The following is a 13,159-nucleotide window of genomic DNA, read 5'->3' on the forward strand; positions in this document are numbered from 1 at the left end:
ACTTTAGTTTACCACATACAGGCGGCATGGCACTGTGGGTACAGACTCTGGAATCAAACTACCTGCTCCAGAACATACAGACCATGATATGGGAGAGGTTAACCAGCCTCTGGGCCTCAGTTCCTCACCTAATAATGCGGTAGCAGTGATAGCACCTGTACACCAAGGCTTTATTTTGAGGGTTAAATGATACAATACGTGCAAGACACTTAGCACATACCAAGTATTCAATAAATATGAATTATTATACAGATATAAAAATAAAACTTCAAAAATTCCTGTAGCCCTGGCCAGGTAGCTCAGTTGGTTAGTGTTGTCCTGATACACCAAGGTTGCAGGTCTGATCCCTGCTCAGGGCACATACAAGAATTGACCAATGAATGCATAAATAAGTCGAACGACAAATGGATGTTTCTCTCTCCCTCTCTTCCTCTCTCTCTAAAAATCAATTAAAAATATTTCTGTAAACCAGGCAAACTCGTACTTTCATTATACAACTTCTCACAACCAAGTATTTATAAATAAGTTCAACATACAGGTGTTCCTAGTTGCTGGAAGTGCCCAGGCAGAGGCTGTTAGAAAAGCTAAATTATTTCCAAGATCCCGTCTGATTCTTCAGAGTCTAGAGTTTTATGAGTTATACATGTCGTAAAAACAAATTAAGTACAAATTAATATTCCCAGCGATCACTTAAATCTCCTCTTATAGCCCCTCAGCTGGAAGCTATTTTAAAAATGAACATTTAAAAGTCCTTCCATTAGTTCCCAAATCATTCCATGAAATACAATGACTAACACTTACCACATTCAATAATGCTTCTAAAGCGCAAGTCACACACAGGTCCAATGCCATGCACCATGAACACCAAATGGTCGACCTGAGGCATTTCCCCTACAAAAGAAATACATGCATACATATCCACTGGAAACCTGTTTGGTTTCCTTAACTGAATAGCAAAATTCTCAACATCCCTTTTGTCATCACAAACGTACCAAAGGAATTCATGGCCCTCCCAACTAATAAGGCTCATTATCTGCTGCCAAATTGGAAGAAGGAAACTCAAAGCTGGTCTTGGCAAGTAACAATGAACTGGATCAAGTAGTGGAGGAAGCAGGCCATCTCTGCTCCCAGAGGTTATCAGCATATGATGACCAGCAGTTCTGTACCTACAGAAGCTCCATAACGTTGTGATTTCTTCAGAACTTCACAGGGCACTAAACCCCAACGTGGAGAGGCAATTTGCCAATATAAAACTCTAAAATCTTTCCCCAAGTCCTTCTCTTTCATTTGTTAGATTCACACATACCATATATAGGAACATCTCCGAGTTAAATCTACCATTTCACTCTGGTTATTTCATTCAGATTCAAAATGTGAGTACATTTGTTTTGTAATTTCATAAGACAATGAAACAAATATAAGGTATATAACTGTCAAAATAAAACCCGTATTTTAAATGGTATAACAAAGAAACCAAAGCAGTAACACTGGGGCAGCGGTCAGCAAACCATAGCTCAAGGGCCAAATCCTGCTCACTGCCTCTTCTCATAAAGTCTTACTGAAACACAGCTCTGCCATTTGTTTACACACTGCTTATAGATGCATTCACACTGCAAGGGCAGAGTTGAATATACACAACAGAGTCCACATGGCCTGCAAAGCCTAAAATATCTACTATTTGGCCTTGACAGAAAGCGTTTGCCACTCCAGCACTAGAGTAAGACAAAGGAACTGAGGTATGACAAAACAAGCCCAAAGCACAGCCAAAAGCCTAGTTTCAACCAGCAAAGTATTTTTTTACAACAATACATATTTTAGAATCTGCATTACATAGTTTGTATATTTTCACAGAATTCTAAATTTAAAAATAAAGATAAAAAGGTTCTATAAGTTTTTAAAAGATCTTTGCCAACTTGTTATGGCCGGTAACCCTAATCACTGTTTCTTTTTGTCATCATTCTAAAGAATGATGCTAAAATAGAGAAGTCTAGAAGTGGCACTGGTCCTAAACAAATTTTACTCACCGTGGGGAATTTCATCAAGGTTATCATCAATTCCACGCTTTACTACCCTGGGCCTTGTCTGTCCATCTTGTGTGGTCCCCCATTCATCTGGCACTGACGAAGGCTGGAACTGAACAATAACCTTCGAGATAAAACAGAAGGGTTATGACTGCTCCCTACCAAATTCATTTCCACTACAGACTAAGTAATGTATTTCAATACAGTAAACTACTTCCTAGTATGGATCCTTTATACATTAAGTACTAGCACTGTTCACCCCAAACCAATCTGTAACGATCCTGCTATTGATCATTAACCATTAAAACTAAGCAAATCAATACCATTATTTCCAATGCTAATGTTGGAAAATAATACAACTAAATCAGAATATACCTTGATTTAGAAATGTAATATGAACATCCAAGCTTACACATTAGAAATTAAAGAAAAGTTACCTGCATAGAGGAGCCTATTTACAAATGCATCTTCAATGCCAAACACTGACTGATTGACACTTTTTAGGAAGGTATATCTTGTTTAATCAAACTATATTAAATTAAACCTGATGTCCTATGAAAATATTTCTTTAAAATACTGAATGCATGCAAGATGTTATGCAAAATTTTTGTGTTTGTACCCAAAACAGAAGGTAAAAAAAAATCTAAAACACAAAAGGACATGCGTGGTTCCTGTCAGGAGAACCAGGAGTGAAGAGGCTTTATTTTCATTTCACACCTTTTCATACTGTTTAAATTCTGCTGACATACAAACGTGTTTTTACTTTTACTTATTTTTGTATCAATAAGGACTATAGAGGCGGTTAGAATATAGGTTATTTTATACTTTCTGAGCAATGACTGTGTGCCAAGCACTATGCTAGATGCTTTTGCATAAATTCCCTCACTTCACCTAAACTATGGCCCAGGGAGGTAAATCTTACTGCAGGTGAAGAGCCTGTGGCTCATCGAGATTAAGGTTGGTAAATGAAAGAATGCAAACACCATTAATCGATACTTTAAAAAAAACCAAAAAACCAAAAAAACCACAAGTTTCTAAAGAGGAAGAACATATGTTATGTTTCAAAGGTTGAAACAAATCTTCAAACCACAGCCTTCGGGCCAAAACTGGCCCACCACTTGTTTTGACAAATAAAGTTTTATTGGAAAAAGCCATGCCCAATGTCTGTAGCTGATCTCAGGCTACAAGGGCAGAGTTGACAGCTGTAACAAAGACCACATGGTGTAAAAAGCCTTTAATATTTACTCTCTAGTCTTCACAGAAAAAGCCAGCTGACCCTTGATCAAGTGCAAAAATTTGTCAAGCAACTTCTATGCTGCATACTAAGCTTCAGCTAACATGTTGCCATAAACAGAAATTTCATGAGAGAAATTTAAATTTTATTTTTGTTTCTATGATCAATGTGAACTATAGTACACTTAAAAGCAATGTGCTTGTTATACATATATCCTTATGGCAGCAATTAATAAACAATCAAATACATTCAGCAAAATAATTATTTAAATGAACTTAAAAAGTTTAATGTCTTAAAAAATATCATTACCTTTGGATTGTGCATAACAATTGTCTCTCCACTTGGAAATTCTAATCTGCGGTGCCACTGATTCGTGGTTACAGCTTTCTTATATTCAGCCTACAATAATGAAAACAACATATACCCATTATTACGAATCTATATACATCAAGAGAAAAAGGGGAAGAAAATTATAACCATGCTGGTAATAAAAAAAACAGCAATAGCAGCTCTCATGTACTAATCTCATGTACTCATTGGTTACCATACTTATCACTTTACATATATTCATTTAAGGAATTACTCTGTCACTCCTAAATAATATTACCCACAGTACACAGAGGCAAAAACCAAGATTTAGACAGTCTACTAGTTTCCTAGGGCTGTCATAAAAAAGCTCCACAAACTGAGTGGCCTAAAGCAACAGAAATTTATTCTCTTACAGTTCTGGTGGCCAGAAGTCTGAAAGCAAGGTGCCATAAGAGCAAATGGTTTAAAAGGGCCATGTTTCCTCTGAAACCTACAGGGAACTCCTTCATCACCTCTTTCTAGCTCCTGGTGGTTTGCTGACAATCTTTAGTGTCCCTTGGCTTACAGGTGCATCATTGCAGCCCTCTATTTTCACATAGCATTCTCCCTATGTCTGTCTTAACATGGCTGTCTTCTTGTATGGATTCCAGTCATAAGTGATCAGGGGCCACCCCACTCCACTATGATTTCACCTTAAATAATTACATGTGCAACGAGCCTACTTACAAAGTCACACTTTGGGCTATTGGAGGTTAGGACTTCAACGTATCTTTTTAGGGGGGAACACAATTCAACCCCGAGCAGACATTTTAAATTCACAGTTGAATGAGATTACACAGTGGTAAGCAGCAAAGGCAGAATGGCAGTTCACTCTCACCCAGGACTTTCAGACCCCAAAGATGTTCTTGGTGCATAGGATCGAGATAGCTCTCTTGGCCCTGGCCAGGTAGCTCAGTTGGTTAGAGCATCATCCCCATATACCAAGGTTGCAGGTTCGATCCCCGGTCAGGACACATAGAAGAACAATCAATGATGCATAAATAAGTGAACAAATCGGTGTTTCTCTCTCTAAAGTCAATAAGTTAAAAAATTTAATTAAGAAAAAAAAGATAGGCTCTCTTGTAAACAAAGTCTGCTCCGTGAGTGGTATTACATAAGGCTCCAATCTACATCGGGCCTACGTGTTTTAAAGAGAAGCATAAAGGAACAAAGCCACGCACCTCTAGCTTCTCACTGAACTCCTCTGTATAAGGGATGAATCTGCTATCTGCATCTCCTTTGTAAAACCAAGTGCAACGCCTCACTTCAGCTGGCTCCTCTTCCCAGTACACGGCCCTCCTCACTCGGTCATAGAGGTGAACGTCATAGCGCCCTCCATCTGTGCCGAGAACCACACTCTCAGGGTCTGGCTGGACTGGAGCAAAAAGACCACATTTTAACCCAACAGTTACAATGCATAGTTAAAAGTAGTAAATAATGAATACAGTGACTAGTTGATTCTTAAAGACAAAGAACTAAGCTCATTTTTATTTAAAAATTGCTTAAGCCCAACCAGAGCGGCTCATCTGGTTGAACATCATCCCATGCACCAAATGGTTGCCGGTTCGATCACCGGTCAGGGTACATACCTGGGTTTCGGGTTTGATCCCCAGTGGGACAGCATATGGAAGGCAATCAATCGATGTTTCTCTCTCTCTCTTTCTCTCTCCCCCCAAACCCCTTTCACTTTAAGCATGTGCTCGGGTGAGGATTAAAATAAATAAATAATTATTTTAAAAGAAAGAATAGTTTTTTTAAAAAAAATTAAAATAAAAATAGCTTAAGATTAATCTGTGCTGATCAAAATTATGATTCTTCAGAAGTAAAGCAATAACCAGGGCAACATTTTAAAACATGATCAAAAAATAATTCAAATAAGTGGTAGGTTTTTTTTTAACCAAAGCAGCAATACTTATGAAGTATATTTCTAAAAAATATTAATAGATAATTTTTAAGTTCCATGATAAAATATATCAGGATAAACAAAGAATCATATTTTAATTCTGCAAAACTTCTCCGAGCTTTAACATGCTCCTATGCACTATCTCAAAAGGTGAACATAGTTACAGCATTTCCAAAACTCACCTGATCATGGAACACTTTTTTTTACATTTTTTTTTTTAAATCCTTACCCGAGGATATTTTGTCCATTGCTTTTCAGAAAGGGGGGAGGGTGGACATCGATGTGAGAGAGACACATCTATTAGTTGCCTCCTGCATGTGCCCCGACCAGGGCCAGGGATTGAGCCTGCAACCAAGGTACCTGCCGTTGGCCAGAATCAAACCCAGGACCCTTCAGTCCAAGGGCCAACACTCTAACCACTGAGCCAAACTGGCTAGGGCTTTTCACATTTCAAGAAAAAAGAGCTCCATAGAAAATGCTTTATAAATACTCTACAGCTATAAATGATCGGGGAAATAAGAAAATTGACACTCGAAAACAAGAAAAAAAAATTGACAATAGGATTATATGAACTATTCTACTTCTCTGACTTAAAATACCTTCAAACAAGTAAGAAAATTACTAAAACACTTATTCAAATACCTTGCTCAAATAACTAAGGAAGTATATTCATAGCACCATCTTAAGGTAGAGTTTGATATGGTCTACGAGGATTAAGGAATGTGAAATTCACAAAAAGTAAGATGGAGAAACACCCTTCAGTTCTTCTCTCCCTAAGATTAGGTAGAAGTAATGCAGAGTCAGTGTTTACCTGAATTATAGACTTCTTCAAGATTCAAAGAGTCAAACACACTGAAAGGCATCCAGAGTTGTTTATATTCTACCTCCTTGCAGTAAAACCAGTGGGGCTGAACAGGTTCATAGTGGTTTTGAAGTATAAGAGGAGGTGGCACTTGCATAGAGGAACCCACAGGCCTAGCGAAGGCCTGCTGATGTGCTGGAGGGGACATCCCAGACTGCACTGGAGGAGGAATCTGGAGGGGACAAAGAGTTAAGACCGTCATGCTTGTTCCAGGGAACAGTTCTGTCTGTGTTTCAGGCCCATTATCAAGGGTCTGTGTATCAGTATGATTTAAATTATTAAATAAAACCCATTCTCTATCCCCAAGAGTAAAGTCAGGTTACACGCATCATAATACTGCTATCTCTGCCAGTCTGGATTGGGTCCTCCTTTCTTTTCAGTTTCCTTTTTTTTGTTTTAGTTGATTTCCCCTTGTAAGTCAGTTGGACATCAATTGGGAAAAAAGCTTAAGGGAATTTCATAAAATTTAACCAATGAAAATGTTCCATTATTCTCCTGAGACTGAGTTTAACTGTCTCGATCCAAACTCCATAAAGGTAAATAAAAGAAATTACTGCAGTAATACATTTTAGTCCCTGTAACGGAGTATCTTGATTGAATAGTATAATTTAAAATGAGAAGTTAGCAGTCTTAAGATAATTGCTTCAACTCTCACTGGTCCTTAGATCACTTTTATTGTTGGTATCTTGCACTAAAATTTAGAAATATTGGCATAGGTTAACTCATTAAAATCAATGACTACTTCAATACAGATAATATGAACTAAAATGTGAACCATTCAATAAGTAACCTTTAAAAGAATGTTTGCTTCAAAGCATGTGGCTCACAAAGAATAGCCTCTGAAAATAATCTGTCATCATACTGATTATAAAAAGCACTGTGCTTTTAAAAGCATAGGCTAGGTGAGAGATTAAAAATTAAAGTGAATAATTAGGGTACCAAAACATGTCTCCATACCAGTGGCAAAGATCCTGGAGGCGTCTGATACATGGGCACAGGGGGCCCAGAGGGTGGAGGGTGGGTAGAATGGGCTGGTGCTTGGCACTGCTGCAGCTGTGGTGGTGTGATGTAAGGGTTAGCTCTGCTGCTTACAGGAGTGTGGCGATAGGGATTGTATCCTTGTTGAGGTATTCCTTGGGGTGGGCTCCCAAAATCTGAAGGAGGGAGGCTACTTGGCTGAGAAGGCAAATAAGTATTTGTTCCCATCTGTGAAGAAGCTGGAGCACCATACTGAGCTTTCGAAATGGATGGTGGAAATGCATTCAACACATCTTGGGATCCAGTTGTATAAGGGAGAGAAGCTGGGGGTTTGGAGGGTGCTGACTGTCCAGCTGATGCTGCTGCAGTTGTTAATGGCGACTGTCCAATATTTCCAAACGGATCACTACTGCTTGATACCTGAGAGAAGTAACTAAATGTCTGCGGGGTAGACGTGTGAGCAGAAGTCTGACCGAGAAAGCTGTCCTCCTCACCAACATCTGTGGAGTCCTCTGAAAGGGACAGAAGGGGAAATGGTTTAAAAGGTATGCTACCATTCTGTAGACCTAGCCCTTGCACCTCTTATTTTGTTGTTCAAACTCACATTTCCACATTATAAGAAAAAAAAAAGTTTCCTTTTTCTCTGAAAACTTTGTTGGTAAAACTTTACTTAGCTTTGTAATAAAAACACTAAGAAATATGAATGAGAAACAACAAAAGGAAGACAAATTCTAATTTATTCATAAGGCCACTTTCCACCTTTAACAATATTTTGGTACATACCTTTCCATACTTTTAAAATAAATATAGTTACATATTTATGTTGCAAATATACAGAAATTATATATATTTCTATACAGAAGTTTTTATAAATAGAAGCAAAATTTATACCTATTTTTACATTTTCTTCTGAATACTCTTTTTTCCTGGTAAGTTATCAAATAGTATTCTGCTACCCAAATACACATTATTTTATTTCTACGGTAATGGCAAGAAACTAAAGTACAGATATCAACTCTGTTGAGAAGGGGTGTGTCAGGGCTCTTATCTACAAAGCACTCATTGTACAAATGAACATGTGGTATTTATATTCACAAGGCAAAGCAGGCCAACCATGAACTGCCATCCCAAAAACCAGAGTATCACAACCAGATAATTCGTCATCAGAGATGCCAAATCACTAGAAAAGTCCTTTTCTAGCCAACAGAAGTTCTCCACATTTCCCTTTGCCCAACTTGGGCTTCACTGTGGGTGTTATCAGCACGAAACAATTTATCTTTTCATCTGCTACCAACTTGTACAATCAAAGCATTCTTTCTCTACATGGCCTCAAAGGTCCAGCCTTACTAAACTTTCATGAGCCCTTAGCCTGTTGTAACTTCTACTGTCCTCTTCCTAACCTTTTCCTTCTCCTGTTTCCTTCTCTCTCTCCTCCCTCTGAAGGCATGAAGCAGGTCAGAGGGGTGGACCCCGTCCCAGCACACAGACACACTGTGCTCCCTGCCCTTGAGACCTGACAATGGGGGCCCTCTTTCAAGCTCCGGGCTCCATCCCGACCTGCTTAGGGAGGTCACTGGGCTTGCAGAGATTCTGGCTAGAGCTTCTAAGATGCTCCCACTGTATTTAATCAATTTAACTAAAATAATCTATTCAAAATACTTTTCTATGTTGTTCCTTTATAACTAAAACTAAAATATCGCCTGGCTGGGCGTGGCTCAGCGGTTGAGCATCAACCTAGAATCCAGCAGATCATGGTCTGACTCCCGGTCAGGGCACATGCCCGGGTTGTGGGCTCAATCCCCAGTCGGAGGTGTGCAGGAAGCAGCCAATCAGTGACAACTCTCTCATCATTGATGTTTCTCTCTCTCTCTCCCCCTCTCCCTTCCTCTCTCTGAAATCAATAAAGATATATTAAAAATAAAAAAAATATACACACACACACACACACATTTATATCGTGGCCTGCACAAGGGCCTCTGTCTGCTTATATCTTTCCACTTGCTTTATGTACTTCCAGCTCTCACCCTTTGTAGTCATATAAACCTCACTTGGACACATCTGTATTTCTTTGTTCATCTCTCAACTGAAACACGTAAAAGAAAGCTCTGTGGTGTCTCTCACCCGTTAAGACAACTTAGGAATCAACCTGATTCAAGAGGCTTTCTTTCTGATTAGCATCAGTTACAAATGAAACACTGACCTCACCATGACAGCCTCACCTCAGGGGCATTTTCTAATTATGTGTGGACACATCCGGCATCAAGACCCACAAGTTTAATGATCACCTACCTATATACTTGTGACACTCCCAACTGTCCCAAATGAGACCGTTTTCATTAGTTCCTGAACCTATTTTCCAACTGCTTCCTCAACACTTCCGGAGGGCTCAGCGATACACCTCAAATTCAGTTTACCAAAAATAGGATTTATCATCTTCACCGTTCCCTCCACATGCTCCTTAACCCCATCTCACCAATCACATCTACTCACCCACTCAAACCAGAAACCTCAACTCACAGACTCCTCTTCCTCTCTCATACCCTCCACTGAATCATTCAGATCCTCACTCAAGACATATGCACAAAGTATTTATACACCAGGCACTGAAGCGAGGTTTTGGGGCTAAACTGAATGAGGAGAAGCCACTGTGCTCGAAGAGCAGACAGTCTAGCCACCAGGGAGTCACTAAGTCCCAATAATGTTACGGCCTGAAAACCTCTCACATCCGTTCCCTGCTCCTCATACCCAATGTGGCTGACTAGGGCTACAGTGCAATCTACTCCTGCCTGATTCACAGTGGTGTCCAAGCTGACCGCTCTTGCTACTCCAGTGCAATCTCAAAGAACTGCAGTCTTTCTGAAACACCTGTAATTTCGATGTCTTCTTCACAATCCTTCAAAGGCTCCCCGATACCCCATAGGATGACTACAACTCCTCAGTATGTTATATGAGGCTTTTCTTGATCTGGTCCCCATTGAGCACTCAAGCCACTCCCCTGCACACACTGTAGTTACACGGACCTACTGGGGGAGGGAGAAGGGACAGGGAGAGAGAGGATGAGTGGGAGGACAGAGAATGGGAGCACCTATCACTAAATCCTGCCAAATCTGCAAGTTTTCTCATACCTCAGGTTTTCCATATGCCTGTCTCTCCAGACGCCCTAATTTCTGTGTACCCTTCCATACTGAGCTCAAGAATCACCTCCTCTGTGAGGCCCTGAGGCCTAAGGATGTCCTCTCCCAGGTCAGCCAACCTGAAACCCATAGCTCTCCGGGCAGCCTATCAATCCCTCTCTCTGGCCATTATAAACGTGCATCACGACGGCTCACACAGCTGGGCAGTGTGTACACGCACACTGTGCGGTCACTGGGGGCAATGCCATCTGTGTCTCCCAGACATATGGAACAGGGCCTGGCACACAGAAGCGGCTCAGTCCACGTCTGTTACAAGAATGAAGTTGTTTCCTGTGTGTCTCTTTCCCTGAGATGATTAACTTGTTTCCAGTGAGACAGGTCTTCCTTTGTCTCTGGGAATTCTCTGAATGGGTTTCTAATGGTCAAATCTTTTTCAGAGATGGGAAAATAACTTACAGATTTAGCTGCATGTGTTCTCTTACTTATTCCTGCAAACTCCTACAGCCATGCTAGTCCTTCACCAAAACCGGCAATGCCTAGCCTTCCACCATGCTGTCAAAACGCGGGGACACACTCCTGACTCCCCTCCTTTCCTTCCTTCAACAACTATCTGTTGAACAAAGTCCTGCCCTCGTGAGACTTACACTCTAGTGGGATCAGATGGACAAGTGTGTGTAGCCAGGTGGTGGTCAGCACCCAGAAGGGAATCTGCCTGCAGAGACGCCCCGCTGGCCCTTCCTTCTCCACGCACCTTCCCTTCCTGCTCCCAGCAAGAAGGTTACTCAGCGGAAGAGGATTAGCATTTACTAAAGATCCTGGAAATAAAAGGTAATGAAGTCAGACCTGCAAACTTCGAAAGGCCCGCTTCTCACTGGAAACTGAGGTCCAGGCCGGTAAGGGACGCGCCTGCGGCCACAGGGAGCACGGCAGGGCCGGGCCGGGGCGGCTGCTCCCGGACGCCCCGCTGGGTACGCACAGTCCTCGAGCAGCGATCTCTGCGCACGGGCACGACGCCGGCAGGGGGCCGCCGCGCACCCGCAGTGGGCTCGAGCGGGGCGCCCGAGAGGACCGGCTGCGCCGCGGCCGTGCCAGCCCGCGCGTACCCGGGAGTCGCCCCCTGCCCGGGTCCCCTCCCGCACGCGGGGGACGGGTGCCCCACGCAGCTGCCCGCCTGCACGGCCTGTGGCCCGCCTGCACAGGAGCTCGTGGCGTCCGGGACTCGGGACCGGCGGGGTCCTGCGTCCCGAGCGAAGCCGGCCTGTGACCGCCCCCGCCCCCGAGGCCCCAAAGCACCCGGGCCCCTCAAGCTCGGCCCCCGACGGGCGGGTCGAGGCAGAAGGAGCCCTCCGGCCCGCCCCGGCGCCGCGAGCGCCCCCGCCTCCCCGCCTCCCCGCCCCACCGGACCCCCTCACTACCTCCGGGCAGGAGCAAGGAGGCCGAGGCGGCGGCGGCCTGGGTGACGGGGATGAAGGGCACGTTGAAGCTGAACTCCGTGGCCGAGGATGAGAAGAGTAAATTAGTGCCCGACGAGGACGTGGAGGCGGCGCCCCCGCCGTTAGGTTTCCTCTCAGCCATGGCTGCGGCCCACCGCCCGTTACACGTCTCAGGGAAGCTGGCGCGGCACCAGCGGCCGGAAACCAGTCACACTCGGGGCCAGCACACTTCCGCACTTGCGCACAAGGGCCGGAAGTCCGGGCAGACGGTCTGAGGCCCTCCTCCCGCCCCTAGGTGGCAACGCCCTAAGTTAACAGGGCGGCGCCGGCTTCAGCAGGTAGTCGTGGCACAGGACGTCCTGAGCGGCTGCGGTGGCGAGGGCGGGGACCCGGGCTGGAGCCTGGAGGGGGGCCGACCGCTCAGCCCACAGTGAGCACGAAACTGCTGCGGCCCCGCCCCGGTAGCTCAGCGGCTGGGCATCGACCTGGGATCCGGGCGATCAGGGCTGACTCTTGGTTGGGGCACGTGCCCGGGTTGTGGGCTGGGCACCGATCGGTGACTCTCCTCATTGATGTTTCTCTCTCACCCTCCTTTCCTCTCTCTGAAGTCAGTAAAGATGCTTTAAAAAAAAAGAAGCTGCCCCGAAAGGCGCCCCCCCCCAGGGTGAGCTGGGCTTTGATGTCCCGCCCCGGCCGCAGCCCGCAGCGTGGCGGCCCCCGCGGGGGAGGGGAGGGGAGGGGAGGGGAGGGGAGGGGAGGGGGGCGCGGGGCCCCGCAGGGAGGCTGCTCGGAACCTGCTCGGGTGGCGCCGGGTCGTTTTAAGCGGCTTAGCGGGGGTCGACTAGCGATGCCGCGGCAGATAACTAGTAGAAGAGGTAAGTCACACTGTTATCCGTGGTAACTATCACCGTATTGAGATACCATCATGAATTTTTGAGAACTCAAAATATGAGCTACTTTTTTGCAAAGGCTTTCTGTTTTTGAATCACTTTAGAATTAGAGAAAAGTTGCAAAGCCAGGAGGGAGGGTTTCCACATCTCTCTCCCGGTTTCCACCATCGGTACATCTCACGTCAACAAAGCACATTTGTCAAAACTGCGAGACTGACAGTGGTGCTCGCCACTGACCCAAGTCCAGACTATTGGGATTTGCCAGGTTTCCACCGACGCCCTCTTTCTGCTCCAGGGTCCTGCCCGCCGCTCCCCGCCCCGCTCTTCGTTATCAGATCCCCGCGGCCTCCTGGGCG

The 13,159-nt window shown here is 44.1% G+C and overlaps 1 protein-coding gene across 2 annotated transcripts in view; it reads right to left on the reverse strand.

Moving 5' to 3' along the window:
• SEC23IP (SEC23 interacting protein) overlaps positions 1-12,129 on the reverse strand; it is a 31,754-nt gene extending 19,625 nt beyond the window's left edge. For both annotated transcript variants that reach the window (XM_081158719.1, XM_081158720.1), the window contains exons 1-7: positions 11,896-12,129; positions 7,326-7,858; positions 6,318-6,540; positions 4,785-4,978; positions 3,565-3,654; positions 2,025-2,145; positions 802-891 (exon numbers count right to left, since the gene is read on the reverse strand). In XM_081158719.1, the coding sequence (XP_081014845.1) occupies positions 802-891; positions 2,025-2,145; positions 3,565-3,654; positions 4,785-4,978; positions 6,318-6,540; positions 7,326-7,858; positions 11,896-12,055 (1,411 nt within the window). In that variant the 5' untranslated portion in view covers positions 12,056-12,129. The remainder of the gene's footprint in view (positions 1-801; positions 892-2,024; positions 2,146-3,564; positions 3,655-4,784; positions 4,979-6,317; positions 6,541-7,325; positions 7,859-11,895) is intronic.
• Positions 12,130-13,159: the final 1,030 nt, after the last annotated feature.

The sequence above is a fragment of the Miniopterus schreibersii genome (assembly GCF_964146895.1).
Source record: "Miniopterus schreibersii genome assembly, chromosome: 14".
Classification (NCBI taxonomy): domain Eukaryota; kingdom Metazoa; phylum Chordata; class Mammalia; order Chiroptera; family Miniopteridae; genus Miniopterus; species Miniopterus schreibersii.